The sequence below is a fragment of the Rhamphochromis longiceps genome, linkage group LG18 (assembly GCF_057381845.1).
Source record: "Rhamphochromis longiceps isolate RC_006_pf linkage group LG18, R_longiceps_female_GT1.1, whole genome shotgun sequence".
Classification (NCBI taxonomy): domain Eukaryota; kingdom Metazoa; phylum Chordata; class Actinopteri; order Cichliformes; family Cichlidae; genus Rhamphochromis; species Rhamphochromis longiceps.
Window position 1 is genome coordinate 8,892,008 of NC_140574.1, and position 26,145 is coordinate 8,918,152.

At 40.4% G+C, this 26,145-nt stretch overlaps 1 protein-coding gene across 1 annotated transcript in view; it reads left to right on the forward strand.

The window, feature by feature from the left end:
* The window catches only part of lig1 (ligase I, DNA, ATP-dependent), a 65,120-nt gene that overhangs the window by 26,479 nt on the left and 12,496 nt on the right, over positions 1-26,145 (forward strand). The window contains exons 17-23 of the mRNA XM_085388125.1: positions 388-503; positions 4,452-4,547; positions 11,703-11,813; positions 14,460-14,531; positions 17,816-17,960; positions 18,571-18,653; positions 20,469-20,621. Coding sequence (XP_085244251.1) covers positions 388-503; positions 4,452-4,547; positions 11,703-11,813; positions 14,460-14,531; positions 17,816-17,960; positions 18,571-18,653; positions 20,469-20,621 — 776 coding nt within the window. The remainder of the gene's footprint in view (positions 1-387; positions 504-4,451; positions 4,548-11,702; positions 11,814-14,459; positions 14,532-17,815; positions 17,961-18,570; positions 18,654-20,468; positions 20,622-26,145) is intronic.

Sequence of the window (26,145 nt, forward strand, 5' to 3'; positions counted from 1 at the left end):
TCTGCTGCTTTTGAAGCTTAACTTAGCAGCACAGCCCAAGGGAATGTGAGTCAGAACGTTAATATTGAGGCCAAATGGGAGTACAAACAAACTAATTTCGACTGTGGTTTTGTCACAGAAACAGTTGTGGGTGTGATGCTGATGTGTCATGTGGGAATGTGTTGTTGAAGCCAGTTTCACATTTTCTTGGTTTATTTTATTTAAATGTTTTGTTGCAAAAGGATACGAGATTCTTGGAACCAGAAGCTCTGTTAGCACTAGCCCTCCTAGTGTTAGTCTTTCTCTACACAAGAACCAGAAAGAATAGTCTTCGTCTGGTTGTTTTTAAGCTGTTTTTTAGCCGTTTACTTACTCCAGTTCTCCCACTATTCACCCTTTTTCTTCCAGGTGTACCACTGAGACCCATGTTGGCTCACCCAACTAAGGGTGTTGGCGAAGTGATGAAGAAGTTTGACGAGGCAGCGTTCACCTGCGAGTACAAATACGACGGGGAGCGTGCACAGGTCTGTGTTTGTGCAAAGTGACAGAGTGCAACTGTTTGTTTTTCTTGTATTTGGCACCAGACATATGCCTGCTGAATTTTGCATGCATATAGCTTTTGGCTGTGTTCTTTTGAGTATGAAGTATTGCTGTTCTGTGACTCTCACTGCCTGTTCACTTGACAGTGTGTATACGTGTGCCTGTGCCTATTCTTTTAAGATAAATAGTAGTGCTGCTTATACCTTGGGCCTGTGGGTAGAGTGAGCTACTTCTGCCACTGTGGGCTAGAGGGGAGGAGGTGGTGGAAGGGGGGAGATGAAGAGACATGAGGCAAGAAGGTAGAGACAGAGAAGACAAGAGAGATCAGAGAAAAAGGGAGTCCAAACCACAACAGGAGAGAAAAGAGGGTATGTGGAAATTTCGAGGGAGACGTACAGAAACGCAGCAAGAGAGAGATTGTAATGTAAACCCCTCCAGCTGTATTGTTAATTTTGGACAGTCATGCCAATAAAGTGCCTTTGAACTGAGTTGAATTGAGAAGAAGAAAGATGAAGAGCAAGAGGGAGAAACAGAAACAGAGGAACTGGATGCGAAGAGGGAGCGAGCCGGCGAGCAAGCCGTATGACGTCCTCTTCTCTCTGGCCTCACTGCAGTGGACTTTACCTTAAACGGCCAGCAGGGGGACTCACGATTCACTACTCAACCTTCTGTGTGTGTGTGTGAGTGTGTTTGTGTGTATGCAAATGATTGTGTGGTCAGATATCGCAGCCAACAGAAAGTCAGCTTTGCTCTGTATGACAGCTGAAGAAAAAAAAACCTGTAAATGAGCAAAATAATTAGATGTCCCTGTCTGAAGGTTAAAAAATAGACAAAATCTGCAGATATCCTAGGTAGTTAATTTGAAAAATGGGGGTTAAACACATGGTAATGGTTAGAAAAGAAATGAGCTGAATAGAAGAGACGTCACGAGGGCAAAAACGCGGACAGTTGTTGTGCTAATGTTCATATCTCTGAGTATTAATGAGCAACAGTTTCAATTAGTTTGTGAAATATCAGTTTGAGTTTGAATCCCTAAATTTATCTAAAGCTCATAATGTCAGTGTGAACAGACATGCAATAGATGTTTCTACTAGAAAAGCTAAATGACCGTAGAGAAAAAGTGACTGTTGAGTGGATAACTTGGAAGCATGTGAGTTAAGCCACACATGGCCCCACATACACTTGAAAAGAGAACAGACTACTCCTGCACACAAGACAGAAAACCCAAAGGGAACAATCATACTGAGAGAGTGTGAGAGATCAGCCTGACGATGAGCTGACCCAGCACTGTGTGTGTGTGTGTGTGTGTGTGTGTGTGTGTGTGTGTGTGTGAGTGAGTGAGTGAGTGAGTGAGTGAGTGAGTGAGTGAGTGAGTGAGTGAGTGAGTGAGTGAGTGAGTGAGTGAGTGAGTGAGTGAGTGAGTGAGTGAGTGAGTGAGTGACAGACAGACAGACAGACAGACAGACAGACAGACAGACAGACAGACAGACAATGGCTTATTTGTCGTCATTGCACTCGACACAGTATGGGAAACTTCAAGATATAAGGAGCATCAGTCTTTGTCTCTCACCTGCGTTAAGATCTTGTCTGTCACTCGACTAACTCAGTTAGCTGATTGGCAAATGCAGTGAAAATAAGTTTATTACCAGAACAGATTTTCCAGCTGAAATGGTAAACCCACTGTGGTTCATTTCCCTTGGTACTAGTACCAGTCGGAAAAACAGGCAGTGTTTTGCTCCCTAGGATGTTAGAGGCATTCAGCTGTCGCCCAGCAGTACAACACAAAGGCTTTTTATTTATCTTTATTTGGCGTGTTTAACAACACAGCAGCAGTATACTCATGGATACAGCCTGGTCTGTACTCTGTGTATGGCTTATTTAGTCACAAATACAAAGCGGTACTAGTACAGATGAAATGTTCTACAGTTTTACTCCATGTTTATGCACGCTACTGCCACCTCAAGGCCAACTTTACCCAGCGTTCCAGCTAAAAGGTCTGACTGGGAAGTCAGAATTTATGACTTTGTACTTCAAATGGAATGTAGCATTAGTTTCTTAAAGGGGAACTATTAGGCTTTTCCTTATTTTCTGAAATATGCATACTGTTACACTGGTAGATTTTCATGTTAAACATGGACATATTTTCAAATAATGAGCTCAGTGTATGCACAAGTAATCCCTGTGAGCCTAAAGCCAGGCTTCAGATTCTTCTAAATGCTCTATCTCAAACAGTTTAGTCTACTTTTGACTCTGTTTGATGTTAGTGGATCTCCCTACATCTCATATCAGGCACACAGCTATAGCTGAGAGTACAGGAGCCCCAGAAGAAAGCTGGCTTAAAGGGAGACGAGCTAAAACGGCTTGTTTCATACGCTGGATTAACTGAGCGGCTGCACCTAAACAAAGGATAAAATAAATGAAGAATATTTTGAACTGAATCAGTAAAATATAAATATAAAGCTACAACTTAATATATTTCCTCTGCATCATCTTTTTTTCTTTGTTTTACGTGACACTTGAATCAAACTAGACTGTCTTGCATTAGCAGAGGAGCAGCTGCTAACATTTTCCACATAAGATGTGTTTATGCACATTATGCGGTGAACTGCAGATAACCCGTGTATTGGAAGAATTAAGAGCCTAATAGACAATTACTGTAGTTTTGTATATGAAGCACAACACAATAGTAAAAGTAAAACACAAGCCATTATGTTGCATATGTAGACAGCTGGATTGATTAAGCTAAGGTGTTTATCCTGTTGCATGAGATGGACTGCTGAAACACATTATGTGTCAGCGTAGCTGTCTTGTGATTTTCTGCCATTTACTTGCTCATTTGGTCATTTCGGTGACCTGACAGTTAATCCATTAATCTAGAAAATAATTGGGAGACTAATTGTTGAAGCCTCAGTTTAATGATCACCCCTACACTAGGTAGGAAAAACCTTCTCCTCTGAGTGACCATAAATGTTGTCAGCTGTATGTTCCTTCAGAATACATATTTACATAAAGATAGTCATTAGTCTGGAAGACTGAGCCGATTAAGATAAGATAAGATAAGATAAGATAAGATAGAACTTTATTAATCCCTCGGGTGGGTTCCTCTGGGAAATTCGACTTCCAAAAAGCACAGCAACGACCGAAATTACAGTTACAGATTACCGGAATAGATTGACAGAAAACTGGTGCTAATTGGTCAGGAATCCATCCTGTGTGCATGTATGTATTGATAATGCTTGCATGATTTCATAATCTTACTGTGTGGGCAGTTGCTCTCTTCATTCCCAGGACTTATTTCTTCATTCTGTCCCCAAAGCTCCCACTTAATTGGGCAAAAGGAGCATTTGAATTTTAAGTAATATCAACTAAAGCTTGGTGAGCTGGTCTTACTAAATGAATTGAAGGTAATTTTAAATGATTTGGAATCAGTAAAATCTGACTGTGAATGCTATCGTGTCTATCTTTGTGTATTTAGTGAGCTGCCTGTCCCAGTCAGAACACTTTCGCACAAGAGATTTTAAATGTATCTTCTGCATAAAGAAGGATAAATGTAGCAGGCACCTCATGTGTAGACTGAATGTTTTCCTTTAAATATCCTGTTAAACAACATAAGTTATGATTTTATATTTGCCCGAATACGTTTGTCCTATCTGACACTTCAACTATTATACTGTTATCTTGGCATAATAAGAGCCGGTAATGAATTCCACCTACACATGCATCTCCTGTGGTTAGTTGTTAATAACAATAGCTGTTGTTCTTCCTCCTTGAGGTCCATGAATTCTTTACAAGTCGATCCATCTGTATCTGAATGCAAGATCAAGTCTCTTTTTGTTGTTGTTGTTGTAATTTTACATGTTTTAACCAACACATAAATCATGCTGTTTTGTGTTTATCTATTTTATTGCGACTTTTTTTGTTTTCCTCTACAGATTCACATTTTGGAGGGTGGCGAGGTTCGAATATTCAGCCGCAACCAGGAAGACAACACCAGCAAATACCCAGATATCATCTCCCGCATTCCCAAGGTAAAACACTTCGACACCGCAGCTCAGCCCTTTGGGAGAGAGGAGAGTGTGATTGTCAAATGAGGCCTTTTACAGCGTAGCGGATAACAGCTGAACACATTTATCCTGCTCACTGCCTCGTCACTTTGGTTCTTCTTCTCACCTATCTCTCATCTGTCTCGTTTCCATGTGCATACTTCTCCTTTCTGCCTTAGATTTGTCACAGTTGGAAACCCCTGTTCAGTTTATTTGTTCTTTCCTGTCCTTACTCTCCCTGCACTCATCGAGAGCTGCTGCTGGCCATTAGATTTCTTTTTTTGTTTTAAGTCTACTGAGTTGTCCACTCAGGATGGGAATTTTAACCAGCTTGTCATCTCTCTAATAGATGTCAAAAACACACATTGTTGCAGTTTTACCTTTAAATTTCAGCCGTGGGAAGGCTTGCCAAATTAGTGAGGATCTGCTTGAGTGGGGAGTGAGAAAAAGAGCACCACTACCTGAAACTTTGGCACTTGGCCTGAGGTTATCTGAGCATGCTCACTGCTTCAGTGCCTGCCAAGTGTGTTTTTCTGCTGTAGTAAGGAACTGCAGTCAAGTACCAAATGAATCTACATCAGTTTGCACTCTGCTCTCATTTATTTTGTTTTCAAGCCTTTTGTTGGATGCACAGCTATTATTGAAATGTCATTGACATTAAAATAAATTCCCATCTGGTCTGTGCTAATTAGAGCAGATTATCGAATCAGATGAATTCTCAGAATAGATGTGTAATATTTCTAATGGGTTCCTGTGCAAGAATTTATTAAGATGTTATTAATTACTAGAGCTTGTTAGTGGAAACAGGTGGTGTTTCTCACAACAAATTCAGGAAAAAAAATGGCAACACAACACCGGTAGCAAAAAAGCAAAAGAATCACATCATGTCATAATTTTGGTAAATTTCAGTTTAAGTATTTTAGTTTGCAGGTCAGACTTGACCTTTTGTAGAGTTCACACTTTGTTTCCTCATGTTGCAAGGTATTTTGTGGTGTCAAGGTTGTCATTAATTAGATCCTAGACGTATTTTGTTGACTTCAAGGGGAGAATGCGAAGATGCAGACCTGAAGGTTGCAGTTGCAGGTCAAACATGCAACTAATTTTCCAGTGTATGACTCATGATGGTTCACAGAGGTCATGTTCCCTCCGGACGTCAGTACAGTCAGCCGTTAATCGTTCCAACCTGTGAACATATCATCAGGGAATAAGCACCCCCCCAAATCTAATCAGTGTCTTGTGTTAAACTGATTGGCTCTTTATGTGCGGCTGTGTTTTGTTTTTAAATGCCTCTCTGAGTTCATCACCGACTAAATCTGTGCTGCTTGAGTTTAGTTTCACTTCTACATTTTATCTATAAGAAGATATTTATAACATTTATCAATGATAATATCTTATTCTTTATTATTTTGCTGATAGAATCCAAATTTGTTTTCTCTAGAGGAGAAAAAACTGGACCTAAAGAGGTGTTTAACCCTTCAGCCACAGAAAGCTGAATTTCATCATCACTCCACCTCGTGGGTGGTGTGGACACCCAAGTTTGTTATCATGATTACTCAAGAATGAGGTGACGTTGGATTTTAAAATTGATACAATAGTTCCATCTACCCAAATCGCAGCGACCTCGACCTCAATTTCATGGTCAGAGGGCAACTTTTCAGAAAAACTTTTAGGCTTTTCACATTTCTATCATAGATGCATTTACTAGGAGCCTGAGGGTCAACACCAGCAGCCATTAGTATTTTTGAAGTTGATACGGTGGGGTAATAAAATTGTTGCTCAGCTTCAATTAAGCTCATTTGAGTAACTGAGTTTGACCATCTCCATTACGTTCATGCTGTTTATGCTTCTTAAAACATTTTCAGTGGTTTGTCTGACTAATAGTATGACTTGCTTTGTTGTCCACAATATTGAAGAAGTTTGTGCTTCTGGAGTCAAATTCCTTAGTAGTTTGTTCTAGGGCTGGGCCATATTATACCGTTCACGGTAATACCGGTATAATGTTAGGCAACGATAGGAAAATGAAATATCGCGATAGAATGGGAGTAAAACGCGCATGCGCAGTGCCTTTGTTTTCATACGCACATGGCCGATTGTTGAGTGAAACAGATGAACCAGAATTGGTTTGTAAAAATGGTGCAACTTCCGTGATGTGGAACTGGTTTGGTGTTTGTCCATCAGATACACAACAAAGCACATTTTTTTGCAGAACATGCAAGCAGCCGTTGTTATTGTCATATTTGTCGGACTAAGATGCTCTTAAATCTGGGAGTAATCTGGGTCCTAAACTCCGTATGCTTCAGGTCAAACAACACTGCAGCATCACTTAGAGTTAAAAACTGTCTAAATTCTTTCATCTTTAATAAAACGATCAGCATTGCTGCTTTACCAGGTGTAACTATAAAGTTTAACTTCCAGGCATCCATGAAAACAAAAGTTATTACATTTAACGGAGTTAGAAGTTAGCAGGAAGCTAGCGGAAGTTAGCTCGCTAGTTTCGCTAGTTACCTAAGCATGATATTGCATGTTCTGACTGAGAGATTTCTGAAAAAAATCAAACGTACAGCTCTGCTATCACTTCCAACATAAATGAAGACAGGAAACTAAACAGCAGCGACGTTTGCAGGGTTACTGAAGTTGGGCTAGCTGGTATATAATGATGTGCTACGTGATCGCTAGCGACACAGCTATGTTAGCATAACATAAACAGTGAAGCTGGAGGACGAACACTAACACTTTTCCACTTATAAAAGTTAACGTGAAGGTTCTTCATGGTTAGAGACAAATGCAATCGCATGGCAGGATGCTGTAAACGGACCAAACTTCAGTCAGGAGAACAACTGAGATAATCCATCCACAATACGAGGTTAGTCATTAATATACTGCAGCAACATGGGAATAGAGCAGCTGCCAGAGAATTCAACATTAATGAATCAATGGTACAGAAGTGGAGGAAGCAAGAAGAATGAGTTTAATAAAGTTTGATTTATCTGACTGCTTTGTTTCGCTTAATGTGCCTTATAATCCCGTGCACCTTATGGTCCGAAAAATGCGTACTGCACACTGCAGTTTAATGTTGCAAAGCACCTCTTTTTAACTTCAGTGGATATTATACATGTTATGCTCAGGATATGTCAGCCCATTTCTACTGGAAATGCCTTTTGGTTAAACTTTCAGCAAGGAATTTGCATTTGCACTGTTACATTTTTATAAAGCTTTAATGTACATAAAAACCAGCTTCTTGTTTAAGTGAAAATAAATGGAAGGTTGTCTTTTTGCGCTAGTAATGTTGTGGAGTTGTATTTTGTCTCGCATCAATTATATCGTCGGTTATATCGTTATCGCAAATTTTCAAATATATATCGTGATAAATATTTTTGGCCATATCGCCCTGCTCTAGTTTGTTCCATAGGTCTAACAAGCAGACATGTTTGTCTGCATTGCATTTCTGCACTTCATGGTAAAAGCTCGCTAACATATCTGGCTGGTGTCCCCATCTGGTCCCAGGATACAGCTTCTGACTCCAGAAATGTAGCATGGCGGTGTCCACGATGCTAAAGTTAAGGTTTTGAGAATGTTGAGCCAAAACCAATGGCTGATGTCACAGTGCCTTTACCCTCCACAGTCTTTGGTCTGAACACAGTGTAGGAAAACAGCTGGTGTGCATAACCTCCACTTCCACAAGTTGGACAACATTGCTCAGCTTTGTGCAGCCTTCAGACAACCATGTAAAATTCTGGTTTAAATGAAATAGCAAGTTTGGAGGCATATGAGCTTGATGAACTGGACAGATTGGAACCAGTTTCCTAGTTCTCGATTCTCATCTCTACAATAATTCTTTCCCATCGACTGTTGGCTGCGTCTGCCAAATCAATTTTCCTGTTGACTCCTGGGGGAGCATAGGTCCGCAACAACACCACGCCAACGGACTCTGTTCTGGGCTGCTCTCTTTAGCTGGGTCCACGTCATTCCGACGGCCTTCACTTTGCTCTCGACAGATCTTCTCCACGTCTGTTTGGGTCTCCCCACTGGCTGCGTCTGCCAACAGTTGATAAATTGTCGATGTGCTTATACTTACTGACAGGTAGTTCTAACTTGGGACACAGGAAACTTGTGGGGTGTAAAGGGTTAAACAATAACAATATTTGTATTATATGTTTCACTTAAGACCACTTAATTTACACTAACTTGCTTTACATAACTTCTTGATATCCTCTTTCACATTCAATGCTTTCCAACGACGGGGAACTCTCACGTCTTTGTGGGTTTAAGTCACAACTGATTAACTTCATCCCTATTCAAATGGTTGAAAGCTGGCTGAGAAGCATTTGCATGATGTTCCTATCTTTCTCCTCTTTCATACCCTTATATCTCCTTACTGTCAGTTTTCTAGGAGACCCTTTTCACTTCAGACAGTTTGACTCATCAAGCAGGAAACGCTTAGGTGGAACTAACATTAACGGCTGCTCTGGTCCATTAAGTAGTCGAGGAAGCCTTTCCAGTCGGTGTACAGTAACAAACCCCGGACCCAGCTCATCTAAGTGGCATAAAACCACCGTTAATGTTATCGATTATATATTATATTATTATGTGGTTTTCCTGTTTTGACATGTTATATTGTCAGCTATGAAAAAGATCTATAAAAAGTCTAAAAAATCCAAAAAGAAAAGCTAGCAGACTGCTGTGAAAGAGCTTTAGGGATTAATTCTGTTATTTAAAATAAGATTTTTTTCAAAATAAGATTAAAGTTATTTGACCTTGTTTAGTTTTAAGATTTTAGATTTTAAGATTTTGTTCACATAAACTAGCACAACTCTGCCACATGGGAGGAAAGTAAAATCTCTTTCCTCATCCTGCTGGACAGTAGCTTTTTGCCAACATGACTCAAATGATAGCTCATATCTCACCTCAGTCAATCTAACCTCTGTATCCCATCTTCTCTCATAACATCTGCACTCTAACTTTCCCTCACACCGACTTTCATCTTTCTGATATTTTCCTCCCTTTTTTTTAATAACTTTAAAAGCTACACGGATCTTTGTCTCTCACACTCACCTTATTGCTCTCTCCGTCCACTTCCCTCATGTCTGCCTGTCTAATCATTCCCCGCCTTTCTTCTTCATTACGTCTTGATGATACTTGTTCAATTCTTCACTACTCCTAGCTCGCTCTCTTCTTTTTTCCCCCCACCTCTCTTTCTCCACTCTTGTCTTATTCAGCCTCTCTTCCTCTCATCTTTTTTTAAGCTTTGATACTACCTGTCTGCAATTTCACCTTTCTGGTCTGCCTCTCTGCCACTTATACCCTTCTCCTCTCACTCCCTCTACACTTCTTACGTATTTGCTCTCGCTCTCTCTTCATCGCCTGCCGACGATCTTGACTGGTGCCTTCTCTCACCTTTTTTGTTTTTGCCTTCGGTTTCTTCTCATCCCTGTCTCCCTTCTCACAATTTCTTTCGCACCATTTTTTTCTCCCTTACTTTTAAAACATTTTCTTTAACTTTTTTTTTTGGTTCCTTCCTCCCTTGCTCCTCTTCCTTCGCCTTGTTCTCTTTGCACTCCCCTTACCAGCATTTCATGGATTATTTTCAGACTTTTTCTCCTTCTCTGTCACCTTTCTTTCTCACCATTATTACCTCCTAAATTGCAAGAGGAAACAGACATAGTGTTAGATTTTGGCGTCTTTGCTTGATTATTTGGATGCCTCGAGATAGATTTGAGAGATGACATTGCCTTTCTATCTTTTGAAGTAATTTTCCTTTTTATGGGTTTGTGAAGTTAATGGTTCATAATTTAAGATGCTGAATTTCTTGCGGTTTGAAAATGGCTCATGTTGGTTATGTGAAGTTTTTGTCTCAGAAATTGATTACTGATCATTAATGTGGCAGACAGTTAATTAAAGAAAATGCTTAGATAATCATTTACATTGCCTATCTTGACATGATTTCGTGGCAGTGTGTTTGTGTGTGCCAACACACTTGGTGAGCACACTGAGTTAAACTTCAAACTAACTCAGGTTGCCTGCATGGAGAAGATGGTTTGATTAGATTTTACAGCACCTTGCTGCATTATTTTGCATTTTAATAAGGGAAAACCAATTTTCCCCAGGCTACCACAGAGCCTTAAAGTTTCAAATTATGAATTAATATTAATACATTAATATTAATACAGATGCATTAATTAGTAATTAATTCATTACTTAGCCTAATAACCTTATGAGGAGAACTGATTGTGTTTGATATTTCAGACTGTTTGCAAACAAGCTGTTACCTCTAAAGTGTCTGTTACGCTTAGCTTTGATTAGGTGTCTGATTACCTTTCAGATTTCCTTCGCTAATAAGTTCCCAGTCTGATTCAGATTAGAAATGTAGACATTTCGAGGTATCCTACAGGTTCCCAAATTGACCAGGAAGTGAGGGATTAAAGCCTCACACACGATTTGGTGGCTCAGCTAATTAGCAGCCGCTCAGTTTGCTCAGTTTGATCTTGGGATTCGGCTGTGATGGTCAATATAATCTGCCCATGAGCTAGACGGTTTATCCGCAGCTTAAACCCTATCAGTGTCTTCCTGCACAGGGAAATAACTATCAGCTGCCAAAGCCTTTAGTTAATGCATAAATGATAAACAACAAACTGCAGAATGTTTCTGGTGAAACTTTTGACCAGACGTGGGCGTCCCACCAAAAGAGGGGACGTGCTTAACAGTTTGGAAACTGTCTGAAAAGAAGAGACTTCAGTTATAAGACATGACTGCTCAAGATAGCAATACATGTAGGGCATAAAAAATGCTAATGTGCTGTCTTCCAAAGCATTTGGCAACAAATTGGGGGCAGCTGCGGGTCCTGAAACGACCTGAACATGTCTTCGGTATGATTGCCTCTGTATGAGACTCAACTTGGCGCTTTTCAAAGACATGAACAGAGTTTGAATCTCTGAGTTTGTCAGAAGATTGAAAGTCTCATTGAAGTAAATCCAGCAGTCTTCTGTTTGCTACAGCAGATGTTGCCTATATGCAGTCTGGCTTTTTTCCCCCCTTCATCTATAAAAAATCTTTCTCATCTTTCTCATCTCACTCTTGAGCGCAATCTTTTATCTTTTTGTTTATCTATTTTTCTTTGTTGCTCTGTCATGGTTTTTCACGCAGGTGAAGAAGGACTCTGTTGTATCTTGTGTCCTGGACTCTGAGGCGGTGGCCTGGGATCACGAGAAGAAACAGATCCAGCCCTTCCAGGTCCTCACCACCCGTAAGAGAAAGGTATGGACAGAGCGGGATGTAATAGGGAAGAGGAAAGGGAAATAAAATGGCTGTGGTGTCATAAAGGCAGAGAGTAGGAGATAATGAGAGGAGAAAGGAGGAGGAGTGAAAAGGTTGAAGAGAGAAAACAAGACAGAGATAAAGACTTGAAGGTAGAGTAGAGCGAGATAATAGTGTGAAATGATCCGGCAGACTGAGGGTGATGGACGGAGGAAAAGCAGACAGAACGAGGGGGAGACTGATAAGTAGGAGAAGGAAGAGTCAAATGGATCGAGAAGGGTGGTGGTGGTGGCTGAGATTGCAAATGTCAGCAAGGTGTTTATTCAGTTTTGATCAGACTAACGGCCTCTTTCCACTACACCAATCACATTAGAGTGAAACTGCTCTCTTTACTTTCTCTTTGTATGCATGATGCCATCCTTGTAAATTAGGAAAAGAGAAATGAGGAGGAAAAGACAGAGAACATGGTGATGGAAATTGCTGAAAATGATTATCTTGATGACTTTTTCTTTTTCTTTTCTTTTTTTGATACTGTTACTGCCACCATGAAACTATGATTATTTGTAATGACGGTTTGATGCACATACTGATTGTTTTGCCCTTCTGGCATTCTGTAACATCTCAACTGCTTCAATACCACAAGCATGCTTCCTGAATGAAATATTTCTGCTGAGGAGATGAAACCAGATATGCACTAATTAAACATTATTAATGAGCAGAGAGGAAAGTAATGAGGGTGTGAAAAGAAGAATTAAAGAGAGAAAAATCCTTCAGGTTTAAAGATTGCGGTGTTTTTTTTTTGTAATTTTTTTATTTTTATTTTTTTAGTCGTTGCTGTTTAATTCTTCCATCCAGTCCTTATCAGATCACTCACAGAAGTTTGGAGAACTGAACCTGCAAGTCACACTTTACAAAATTATCTAATCTGACTATTTTATCTATCTAACTAATAATTACCTGAAGGAAATGTTGATGAAGCTGAGTATGTATTTCATCATGAGCTTCTTGTATGTTGGTGACAGATGGATGAAAGTTAGTTGCAGTTGGAATTTGGCACAGATTTAATTTAGTGTCAGTTTGTACTTTAGTACTGACATAAATTGGTAGGTTGATGGGTTACATAGTTAGTTGTTGTAGTCTATGCCTTAAAAAACCCCATAAATCTTTAAAATCACCATGCTTAGGCTTGGAGGGGGTAATTTAGGCCACGTGGGCAAGTAGGCTTTCAGTACACTGATGTTAATGATCATGATGATCTGTTTAAAACAACAGTAGTTGGCTTGAGAATAAACTTAGGAGGCAAAGTTTGTTTAAAGAGTGTTTCATACTTAAAATAATCAGATGCCTTTATGATCAGCTGTGGTATTGATGTTTTCTTTTCACGTATATAAACACATTTGAACAGTGGTTTTTAAACTTTTTAACCTTATTTTGAGATGACTTAAGAATATTTACTTGGAAAGGTTATATTCATCTGAAATACATAATGACTATTAATGAAGTATCCCAAATAGGCAAACTGTGGCTTGTTATCAGAAGCCATCAGTTGAGTCCCAGTGGAGTTCCAGTTGTTAGTTAAGCGAAGTTTATTATCTTTATCAACGCTGACTGATCAGCCTTTTCTAAGTATGGTAGCACAGCTGAAACCGTTTCTGTTGTGCATCAGCCTCTGTGGGTTCAATTACAGTCCAAAAAAAGAATATTTTTATAAAAGTGGTCAGTGATTTTGTTTTAAGCCTGCCAAAAACCTGAAGATTTCATGCTGCCATGGGTACTGCTCCCTTCTCAAATTCGCACAGTCTAACCAGAATAGAAGGAGAACTGGGAGACCATAATGCACAACTGAGGAAGAGTCTGTAGTCTCAGAAGCCGACACCTCACAGGTCCACAACTGGCAGATTCATTAATGGTAGCCATCTGAGTCAGTCTGTGCCACATTGCACTTCTTGTCATGTCACTGCCATCGCAGAAAACTGGGATTGTTTGAAATCAGGAGTTAAGAATGTGTATTGCTGTGATTGCATGCAAACAAATGCTCCTGAAATCTCCTCTGGAAAGTTGCTTTATTGTGCTACTAGTGGTCAAAAACTGCACAGGAGTACCCTTTTAAATTTTAATGATGCAACCTGATTTCATACATCACTAGTTTGAAACAAGCTAGTATCTAATAAAGAATGGGTTCACAGACAGAGTAATGGATTTGTAAATCGCTTGTGGAGCCTTATCCCCGGAATTCAACATTCCTTGGGTTCCATCAGGGGTGTGCTGGAAACACAGTAATAAGGTCGAGTTGGGAAAGTAGAAACCAGCAGGGGTAAAGAAGGAGTGGAATAAACAGGATGAGGTTCTAGAAAGGTGAGAGTGGGAGAAGGAGAAGCAGAAGAGGTGAGTGAAGTGAGCAGAGGAGCAGGAAGTAATAGGCTGAGAGAGGGCGAACACAACAGGGAGGTGTGACGCTGTTAAGAGGAAGACGGGAAGGCTGGGTGGTTAACTTTCAACACGAACGGGGAGAGAAATCAAAGAGCTCTTTGTAACAAGTCCCAAGGTTGGTTGTAGCGATTTGTGAATAAGATGCGTCTATTTGCATATTTTTGTCAAAGGGAAAAATATTAAAATGTATCCATGTGTGTTGATGTCTCCCTGCAGGATGTGGATGCATCAGAGATCAAAGTCCAAGTGTGTGTGTACGCCTTTGACCTCCTCTACCTCAATGGCGAGGTAAGGCCTAGTGATGATGAAAATGTTTCCCAGAGATCTCTTAAAACACTCCTGTTTTCTTTCTTTAAACCGCTGCGCGTGTTTATTGTTTGTGAGTACCCGCGTGCTCGTCGCCCGCCAAGTTGCCAGCATCGTCCCTGAATGCCAATGATGCTGCTTCTGGAAGCCGTAACTACATAATGATTGTAATGCTCATTGTAATTCCGACGGGGTGTGTGTGCGTGTGTGTGGGTAGGTGTGTGTCTGTCTGTCTGAGAGTGTATGTGTTGTGGGTGGTAACTGTGACTGAGTGTGGGATAGAGTATATGTTTCTATCCAAATAAAGCTTAGTTTTTAAGCACATTTCTTAAGACTGCTAAAGAAAATCCTAATTACTGTTTCCATCTTCCGGTGCCATGTGAGTTTTCCCAAGTGGACAGAAACAAAATTATGTAATTAAAAGACCAATACTGTCTTCTTAAGTTGTGCCATTTCATTGCTACTTCCTCCTAATATGGCATTTATGCAAATGTGATGAATTATTTTTTCTCTGTATATGCATACTTTGTCTTCTTTATGGCTGTTGCCCTTTATTTATTAATTTCTTTTTTCTTTATCTCTCTCCTCGATTAATTGGAAACATCCAATTGCCTTTGCCCTATAGTCCTTGTCATTGCTAACACTGTTGTTGTCCTGGGAGGGTTTTTTAATGCTATTCACACCAGCTACCTCCCCTGCTAAGGCCTGACCAACCAGCAAGAGCTATTAGTCAGCAGTCGCCACCACACAGGACACCAAGGTCATGTCCTTGGTGCTATTTTTTAAATTATTTATCTACTTTAGGGACCTAATATTACACATACACTGCATATGCTCATTTTGTTGGGTTCATATTTTTAAGGCAAGAATATAAAAGGAGGGAAAATAAATAAATTTGTGGTTTTAACGCACTGGGGTAAACGGATTTGTATGACTCATACAAAGCTTTCTATGAGCACTGGCTGGCAGCTGTACAGCAAACTACTAGTTCAAGTCCAGCTTCATCTGTCTCATTATCCTTTGAGATTTCTCTCCTTTGGTGGATTTGAACTTGCTCTTTTTATAAATAGGTCTTGATTCCATGTAGTGACACAAGTCCTCCTGAGTTTGAACACAAAATACTTCCCAAACTTCAATTTATCACTGGCAACACAGCCTCCATAACTCTTGTGCAGAAAGGAGACAGAAGAACGGCACAGAGAATGGGGGGAAAAAAATAAACTTTGTAAAGAGTCACAGAAATTCTCTCTTTAGATAAATGTAGATAATTTTGTAGATATGGCAGATTGGCAGAGGTCAAGGAGCTGTTGACAACTAGGCTAGAACTTCTCGCAATAATGGATATGAATTAATATGTTGTTTATTTACAGATGGGTATGTTCACTCTTACTGTAAAACATTAAAACATTTACAACCCTGTGGGGCACTGCAGGCATGGCACTTAGAATTTGAAAAGTAAAAAAAAAAAAATAACTGTAAGAATCTACGATTTGCTGATGAATTGTGTTGACTTGCATTTAAGTAAAATTCAAGAATGTTGGAGGGCTTGAACTTTTTTCACCTTCTGAAATTGGGCATGCTAGAAAAAGTTTGAGAACCCCTGGTGTACATGATGAAATGATAGTGAATGTAGCACCAAACTTGGCCCTTTAAAGTCTTCTCCCCCCTCGTGCTCGCTGCTATATACTGCTATATATTCTTGCAAAATACCAGGTGCATGTCCAACAACCTCTATGCCATAGCACACTTCAGCTTTGTATTAATGCATGTCACCATGTGACAATATGCCAAAGTCCTATTTCAGAGCAATGACATGTATAAAGACAAGAGCATCATTAAGGATTGGCATTGCCTAGCTGTTGTGCCAAGCTACTGTCAGAGTGTATAAATCCATGTGCTGCCAACTACAGGCAATTGACACATGTCAAATGACAATATAGATGTAAAATTTACCTCAATTATAATCAAAAAGTCAAAAGTAGACATAATGTGAAGATGTTTAAAAAAATGTAATTCCAGTCAAAATCTGAACTCCTAAGGATATCAGCTTCCCACAAGCTTTTGGGGTTTCTGGTCAGACAGAAATTGCAGCAGCATTTCAGTGCTGCGACTAAGCTGAATAAAATGAAGCATAAAAAAAAAACCTTGCAGTGTCATCATTAATTGATGAAACCTGCATCTGTTGACCTTTAATGTATTGTCCTCTTGTCAATGCTGTATGTGGGTGCTTTGCTGCTTTAGCCAAGTGTTGGCTGACTTGTGATATTTAGGAGAATATGTGGCCTTTTCAGTTATTTTTAACGGATAAATTAAACTCTAGTAGATGGTTAGAATCATCCTCACAAAGAACGTGTGGAACGAAAGGTTGGCTGTGCCGTAGCGTAGCTTGCACCAAACTCGTTACGTGTCTCTACCTAGAAATGTTGTGAACCAACTTTTGTAAAACAAAATGTAAAATGTAATAGGCTGTAATTATTTTGTTAATGCAAAAGCAGCAGCCTTTTGGTCTGCCAGTATGACATTTCCTTGTTTTCAGAGCTCCACCAATCTGTGCGTAGACGGTTCTGTTTTCTGAGTTGCAGTAATTTCAGTAAAAGCAGTGATTTTCAAATAAAGCTCACACCTGTCACCTCACAGTTTTTTGGGTTTTTTTGTCAGTCAAATGAATTAAAATAAAAGTTCAGTATCAGTGAAATTCCCCCCGACAAAATATACTTGTTCAACTTCACTCCACATTTTCCCCTCCCGCAGCCCGCTGGCAGCGGCCCTCCAGTTCCCTTACAGGTTGAGGAAAAATTGCAGTAAGCCTCTGTTTATCTCGTACAAGCTTCAATCGCCATTGATTGTGGAAAAGTATATATATATGTAAGTGCAAAAGAAAGTCAATACTGTAGCATAGAACAATCACCGAAGGTGTAATTGCAGAACGTTGCAGGCTGCTTCGGCCTCATTATCTGCATACATTTCGAGTAAGGGTATAAATCGTGCATATGACTGCATGTTCTGCAGATTTAAAGCTGCTCGTGTGTGTGGCTGTGCGTGCACATGTATACGTGTGGGTGTTTGTATGTGTGCCCAAAGCTGCCGTGGCTGTGTGTCTGTGAGTATACTCTGAGACTGTGTGTTTGTGTATGAGTGGGTAGATGGTTGAGATGGCATTTCATCCTTGTCATCGCAAGGCTCCGAGCTATAGAGAGAAAATGGTTGTAATGATACAGTTTTGCCATTTGTAATTGTGTATGTGTTTCTGTGTGTGTTGTGTTTAGTCCCTGGTGCGACAGCCATTGTGTCGGCGTCGGGCTCTACTGAGAGAAAGCTTCTCAGAGGTGGAGGGAGAGTTTGTGTTTGCCCGATCCATCGACTCCGACAACACCGACACCATCGCCGAGTTCCTGGAGCAATCTGTCCGAGGTGTGTGTGTGTGTGTGTGTGTGTGTGTGTGTGTGTGTGTGTGTGCGTATGCGTGCCGGTTAGATGGAGACAGGCTTTCTTACTTGTTTTCCTTCCTGCTGTCTCTTTGTGTCTCATAACTTTTTTGTGTGTGCACCGACTGTGTACTTTTTTTCCTCGCCTGCTGTCCCTGTGCATCTTGAACCTTTTTGTGTGTGTGTGGGTGTGCTGTGCGAGAGATTCATTTCATTTGTGATTTTGTGCGAGGGCTTTGTGTGTAGTAGTCGTCCTTTCCCTGCATGCCGTCCCTTTGTTTGGCGTGTGTGTTTGTTGTGTTGTGTGTTTGCATAAGAGAGACAGGACTTGTTAGTTGTGTAATTGAATTTTCTTGCGTTGTGTCTGTCTGGCTCTGTTTATGAGGAAGCACATAGAGCTGTGTTTCCCGTGCGTCTCTTTGAGTTATACGCCAGTGTCCTTGTCCACTGGCTGTCTTTGTGTCCTCAACCTGCTTTTGTTTTGTGTATTTCAAAAGAAAACAAAGACCTTTTATGTATCTGAAAGATAATCTCTTAATTTCCTTTCTGCGTAGCAGGACTCGTGAGTTGGAGTATTAATCTGTTTGTGTGTTTAGACTCCTGCGAGGGCCTCATGGTGAAGACTCTAGAGAAGGATGCCACCTATGAAATTGCCAAGCGCTCTCATAATTGGCTCAAGGTGTGTGTTTATGTGTGGTCATGCGCTTCAGTTTTGTTACCCATTAATCATTTACATTCACGTTACACACACACTGCCTAACAACGTGGATGTGCACTTACCCTATCATAAAGTTATGACACAAACACACATATATAGAGTGACTATAGAAAGACCATTATTTGCTTCATGGTATGCTTGGAAAGCCCCAACATTTGCCAAGTAAAATGCCAAATCGTACTTGATTTAAAGGTAAAGCCTTCAAGGTCATCTTATCTTGCACTCCCCGGAAGTCCCGTTCTTACCCTGAACCGCAGACAAGCCCAAAACAAACAACTTTCACAACTTCTTTGTCAAACTGACATGACTTTCAGTCGTTGGATCAGTAATGGCGATGAGAGCTAAGACTCTGGCTACAACCCAAGCAATTTTTAAAGGTTTCCACTTGAGGAATCTGCAGTTTTTCAAGCCCACAGGTAATATGTCAGATGTAGAGTACAATCAGAAGCTTGCTGATTTGATATTTGCTGTTTATTTTTGTTTTGTTTATTTGCTTATCCCATCGTGAAGCAGCCATCATCTGTCTTTCTATAATTCAAAAGAATCGCTGCTCAAACTGGAAACACAATGATCACCTAATTGGTCTTCATCCAAAAACAATTATCTTCTAATGAGTCCAAGCTGTGCTCAAGATCACTTTTGCCATTTTACAGGCACTTTCCTCACATAACCTTCATGCACACGATTTACACTTTTACCAAATTCTTACTCCTGATCTTTTTAACAATATTTAATAAAGCTAACATAGCTTGATTCTGTTGGATTTTTCATATTCAACAAACTTACAGAAATGCCAAATTATTTATTAGCACATGTTGCATACAGATGGAGATGAGCATGATCATAGATGAGGTGATCATGTTGGTTGAGACCTTAATATTACTAATTATACTTTTACTATTATACTAATACCAATAATGACCAATTCCATGAGGTGCTAATGAGGAAAATGAATTACTATGTCACTGATTTATAAGTTTGATATTCACATGGATGTGGACTGTGACTTCATCTCTAATGGTGAGATTTTCAATGCCTAGCTCTGTTCAAGTGAAAAGATTAATCAGAAACATGAACTTTGCAGCAGCATCTGTAAGCACTCAGCATACCTAGACAGCCTTCGCTCACCAGATTTGCCTTCTTGAGACCTTTTTGAGACTTCCTTTTCTCCAAAATGATGGTCAAGTTTAACGAGCGCCATTTTTTCACACTGGAGAAGTTCCAGTATACGTCATAGAAGCGCAAGAACAAGGGGAGGGAACGGGACTGAAAGAGGGTGATCTCAGAATGCCTTTAACACCAAAGGTGTGCAGAGGTGCACGATGAGACAGCCTTGAAGGGAATATCTGCCGAGTCGAAATAACGTTTTCGATTTTCAGCATCAAAGTCTAGGATTTTTTTTTTATCCGTACCTGGTATTCTAATTACAGACATTTTTTTTTCTCAGGTTTCTGCTCAGAAATATAAACACAGATAAGTGTAACAGATTTTGAATTTGGGGTTTTTTTTTTGCACACCAAAGTTGATTACACTGTTGTTTAAAACGGTTTCATCCTAACTGAGTTTGAATTTCTGGAGGACATTTTTAAACTATCAGGTTTTCAACTAATTCACGCAGCATTCAAAAACTGTGACGGTTCATACACTATAATATATATATTTTTAAATTGCAGACATTTAAAGTCGCACATTTTATTTGCCTGTGTTGAACAATGACCAAAACCTGGGGTGATTTATACATGAATGTATTTCTCGCTTGCTGTTATCCTCCCCCAGTTGAAGAAGGACTACTTGGAGGGAGTTGGAGACACAGTGGACCTGTGTGTGATTGGGGCCTATCTGGGGAAAGGAAAAAGGACAGGCACCTATGGGGGCTTCCTGCTGGCTTGTTACGATGAAGAAAATGAAGAGTTCCAGTCCGTCTGCAAGGTGTGTGTGTGTTTTTTGTCTTATGTCTATGTAAAAAAAAAAAACATAGGCATCCTGTAAGGAATATCTTCGCTCTATAAACATCTTTGAATGGCCTTGCATTCCTGGTGTTCCACATTAAACGTCTCCAGAGACACTATTTTAATATTTTCATCCAGAACAAGTGTGTCAACATTTCCAGGCAGCTGTTGAGTCCTTCAACTCAAAATGTTAATCAGTGTAATTAAATTTTGACCTGTGGCTTTTGATGCATGTAAACGTGTGATGTGTGGGAGGATAGTGAGAAAAGGTCTTTAATAGTGCAGCTAATTTTCTGCTTAAAGATAATTAATTTTGACGTATTTTATTGTTTGTCTTCTGTGCAATGCATATTTCACATCTTTGTATTAAGGTGCTCTAGAGTGTGGAGTGTTAATTAAGTGCGAAGGTTTTTCTGTGTGTATGTGTGCTGCTTTTGCCTCTTATGTGTGTGGGAGCTGTGTTTTTGAGTCTGTTTCGTGCTTTGAACTGTCGTGCTTCCCCTCAAATCCGAGTTAGAGGAAAATCGTTGTGTCCACAAGTGTGGAGGTGTGACTGGATGCATCTTGGAATAAGGTGTAAGCATATATTGGAACATGCGTGACCACTTCAGTGTGTGTATTTGTACGTGTGTGAGATAATGACAGTGTGAACAAGTCAGAGTATCACTCCAGCACAGAGCATAAATTCAGCCTCTCCTCTGTCCTCCTAAAACCTTTCATCACCATTTTTTTTCCGTCTCTATAACTTTTATGTCTTTATCCGGAGAAAAGGGATTTAGAGAGCAGCGAACACACACACACTCTTTCTACAACATCTACTTACACACATTCACACCTGGGAGCTCATTGGTACAACCGCAGCGTTTACGCTTTTGGCCCATGAGATGCTCCAGTGGAGCCGATGGAGGTTAAAGCGACCGTTAAAGAGCCACGTTAACTTTTTGGGCAATGCTGGTAGTTTTCTCTTTTTCAAGCTTTTTCATCTGTAAATGGAGTTCATATTTGAGGTCACTATCCTGAGTAAGTACAGCCAGGCAGATGTACAGTGGGGGAAATAATTGTTTGATCCACTGCTAAATTTGTAAGTTTGCTCACTTAAAAAGAAATGAACAGTTTGTGATGTTTGTAGTTGTTTCATTTTAATGGGGCGAGAACATCAACCAAAAATCCAGAAAAAAAACACGTAAAGGTTATAAATTGATTTGCATGTCAGTGAGTAAAATAGGTATTTTGTCCCCAAGCAAAACATGATTTAGTACTTGGTGTTTGCCAGTGAAAATCTAATTGATTCAGAGAAGGCGAGGGAGGAAGTGCTGTGGTCAGATGAAACCAAAATCAAACTCTGCCGTATTTGGAAGAAGAGAAATGCTGAGTACGGTCCTGAGTATGAAGATTGTCCTCACAGACAGGCACGGAGGTGGAAATGTTATGCTTTGGGGCTGTTTTTCTGATAAGGGTACTGGACGGAGCCATGAAAATCTTGGCTGAGAACATCTTTACTTTACCCAGAACACTTTAATGGGTTGTGTAACAATGACCGGCATATCGCTTAACATATTGCTAAGGCAGCAAAGGAAGAAGAAGCACATTAAAGTCATGGAGTGACCTCTGCAAACCTCAATCCTATAGAGAATCTGTGGACAGAGCTGAGGCTTTGATTTGCCAAGCGACAGCCAAGAAGCCTAAAACATTTATAGACTTTCTATAAAGAAGAAAGGGCCAAAATCCCTCCACAGATGTGTGTAAACCCACTGACTAACTGCAAGAAACAGCTTCCTCGCTGTGCTTTCCAACAAGGTTTTTTCCAAAAAGTACTGTTTAGTTTGGGAATCAAATGCTTATTTGAGTCAGTGATGTGCAAATCAATTTATAACTTTTATGTAATGGGTTTCATTTTCTAGATTTTTGGTTGGTGGTCTCTCTATTTATTAAAATGAAACTACCATAAAAATTAAAGACCATTCATTTCTTTGTAAATTGAACAGTTCCAAATTCGGCAGTGGGTGAAATAATTATTTCCCAAGCTGTGGATAACAAAAGATGGAGTGAAAATTGTAGAAGAAGTCTGGTTTTTAGCTCTTCATTGATTTTTCTATCTTTTCTTTTGCTCGTGTTGATTTTATTTGTAGTGCTTGAAAATGTTTGCATGTTCTCCCCGTGTTTGCGTGGGTTCTCTCCGGGTACTCCGGCTTCCTCCCACCGTCCAAAGACATGCAGCTTGTGGGGATAGGTTAATTGATTAATCCAAATTGTCACTAGGTGTGAATGTGCGAGTGAATGTGAGTGTGAATGGTTGTCTGTCCCTGTGTGTTAGCCCTGCGACAGACTGGCGACCTGTCCAGGGTGTACCCCGCCTTTCGCCCTATGACAGCTGGGATAGGCTCCAGCGCCCCCCGCGACCCTGAAAAGGATAAGCGGAAGCGAATGGATGGATGGATGGATGGATGGATGCTTGAAAATCCTTCATTTTTAGGAGAATTTTTCAGTACATTGTCAGTAATTCCTTGTTTTAGTTTTCCAGTTCAAAGATCCAAATGTCAAAAATGCTGAATGAGCCACAGAGGTGACAGGTTTACAACTATCCTGTCAGCTTGGCCTGCAGCGTCCAGTCTTGCTCATATGTTTTAATCCTCCCAACTCTTACTCTCACTTGTCCAGAGTTTGGCTAATTTCAGATCAGATAAAATCTCCAACTGTGTATTGCACTTGCCCCCGTTTTATTTGAGCTCATTTATGTGAAGAACAAACAATTACATCTATAGCTTCTCTTCTCAGAAGGACAGGTACAACACACACACATCATGCCCTTGTGTGTCCTGGCTGAAGAAACCTGTATTCACACCTTTGACCTGTGATGACATGCGTTCGTATAGCCCCTCTCGTCAATCATCCCTCAGTTCAATAGCTGCTCTTCACCAAGCCAAGCTGCGGGGCGGAGGAACCTTGTGTTGGACCTCGTTCCTCTCCTTCAGGGAACAGAAGATACAAAAGTAACTGTCTGTTCCCTTTCAGCTGATTCACTCCGTACAACACATATAGTATGGGACATATATACATGCCCTGCAGAGCAGCTACTGAACTGGAGTTGGAGCACCAGCATCTTAAGGACAACATGAGCTGTAATGTACAAATGATAAAACCAAACAAAAGTGTGCGGTGATGCCCAACTAGCTGCAGCACAAATATCACCTACAGTTACAGCTTTAAAAAGAGCCTAGGAGTTTGCCCTGGTGGAATGAGCTCCTATACCCTGGGGCGAAGCGAGACCCTTGGTGCTGTATGCCGGTGAGAGAGCTTCTGTAATCCAGTGGGACAGCCTCTGTTTACACAGAGCTCTACCTCTGGCTAGATACGCAAAGCATGAGCTCGATGAATCCAGCTGTGACGCGGAGAATCTGTTGTGCTTAGACAGCAGTGTTGCAGGGCCACCGGCACCATGGTCGTGGGGCAGGGCCAGATAAGCAGCCAGGGACGGCTCCATGTATCGTCCATAGTGACCGTGATGATCACTGTTGTGCATAGAGAAACAGCGTCTCAGAGGACAGGAGCGAACAGTAGATTTCTGCTTTCCTTGCTTCTGTTTAGCATCCATACCAAAACGCAAAGCAAAGCACTGCACAGGAAGACTCTAAATTGGCGCCTTGCGGGCAAACTACACACCAACTGTGCGGTGGAAGCTAACACCAACAGGGTTAGTTAAACTAACTTAAAGCAGTCAGACAACAGAGATAACTAGGAGTAGATAGTTATCCCAACTCAGTAGAAATGTTTTTAGCGAGATGACGAGGATAAGAACTGAGGGATGACTGTGATGACATGGGGTATATGTGTAGGCGGGGCGTGATGTCCCATACAATATGTGCTGTACTGACTAAATTCTCTGACATGCAACTTGGCAGTTACACTTTGTGCTTTTCTAAAGTCATGTTGGAGCATCACCTCCTCCATGCACAGTAACTTTAAAAATATTTTTAAAAAATACACGGGGACAGTCTTCAAAAGCCAGAGCCAAAAACTGTATAACTAAGTTGCAAGCTGACTGACTGATGTTTTGGCACTTATTGAGCTACTTGTTATATATCAGGCTTGGAAACATTTTGGACTTTGTAGGCAGTGTCATTCATTTTCCATTTTTATTCATGTTGACACATAAAACATGGGAAAGAAAGATGTAAGTGTTGCTGACACTCTCACAGACGTAAAGGCTTAACAAAGCCAATGTTTTCTGGACAGATGCCTTTTTTTCATTAACAGTAAATTTCAGCAAAAGTTCTCAAAGACGAAGGGCGTCATTTAAACCATGTTTACAGAGGAGGCCCTTCAGTTGACTGAGGCAGTCAGGCATTACTTTAGGTCACCTGTGTTTACAGGGTCTTTAGAAAGTCTTAAAATGACTTTAACAAGTAATCAAAAGGCCTAAAGATTATTAAACTGTCTTAAATTTTTTAGGTCACCATGAGAATTTTCACAACTCAGTGGCACTATTCTTGCCTCAAGGACACATTAGATCACATATAGCTGCATTGTTGACTTATTTTTAGGCTCTACTTCAGAAGGAAAGTACCAAATCAATCAAATGACTCATTTAACTGTCTTTGGTGAACAAATGCATTGATATCAGCCTAACCAACGCCAAGAGAAGTGGGGGTATTGCCAGTGGTGCAGCACCTCCAATTGCAAAAGGAAAACTGGGGGTAAAATAAATTAAATTAAATAAACAAAAGTACCTTTTGTTTCCCCCTTATAAAAGCATCATGGTTAAATGACGTTACTGGACATCCCTAGAAGTGGTGCATTTTTCAAAATTAGCTATCAGCCAGTACCTCTCACTAGCTAAATGTCCTCATCGACATTTATTGCCTAAACTTCTGAGCACCAAGTCACATTTAGAGTATTATAACCTGCACCCAGATGAAGGTCAGACTTTGGCTTATGAGCTGCCGCTGTGCAGTTTAACATTGTAATCAAGCAGTAATTTCACAGTTCTGCCTTTGTTACCAAAAGGGTACTTATAAATTTGGCTCCATATTTTGATAGGTTTTGGTCAGCAGTGCACAAATAGTTTTATTGTATGTCTTCACTGCTTCGTCTTAACAAACCTCATAGTATGACTGATGTGTGTGTCCGTCGTGTGCAGTTTACTTAGTGTTCTGTTGTGTGCAAGCCACTGTATTTTTTCTCGGCTGTTCTGAGCGGTTCAGTTCAGTTTTGGGTGTTTTGCAGGACTGATAACCTTTGTAACACACTACAGCACCCCCACCTTCAAGGCCCTTCCCACGGCTCTAAGCGAAGTGTCTGACTGTAAAACAGTCTTAACATTTTTCCTGATTTCTTTTCCACTCATTTGCAACTTCTTTAAAGGGCATTTAGCTTTCAAAGGCTTTTTGTTGTTTAAGATGACCAACTTTAACTGTGGTTAAGCTAGACTTGTAGTCAAGACCGCCTAAACCAAGAGGGTATCGGTCTCGAGACATCCAACTCTAGGCTAAGCTGATAGTTCACTT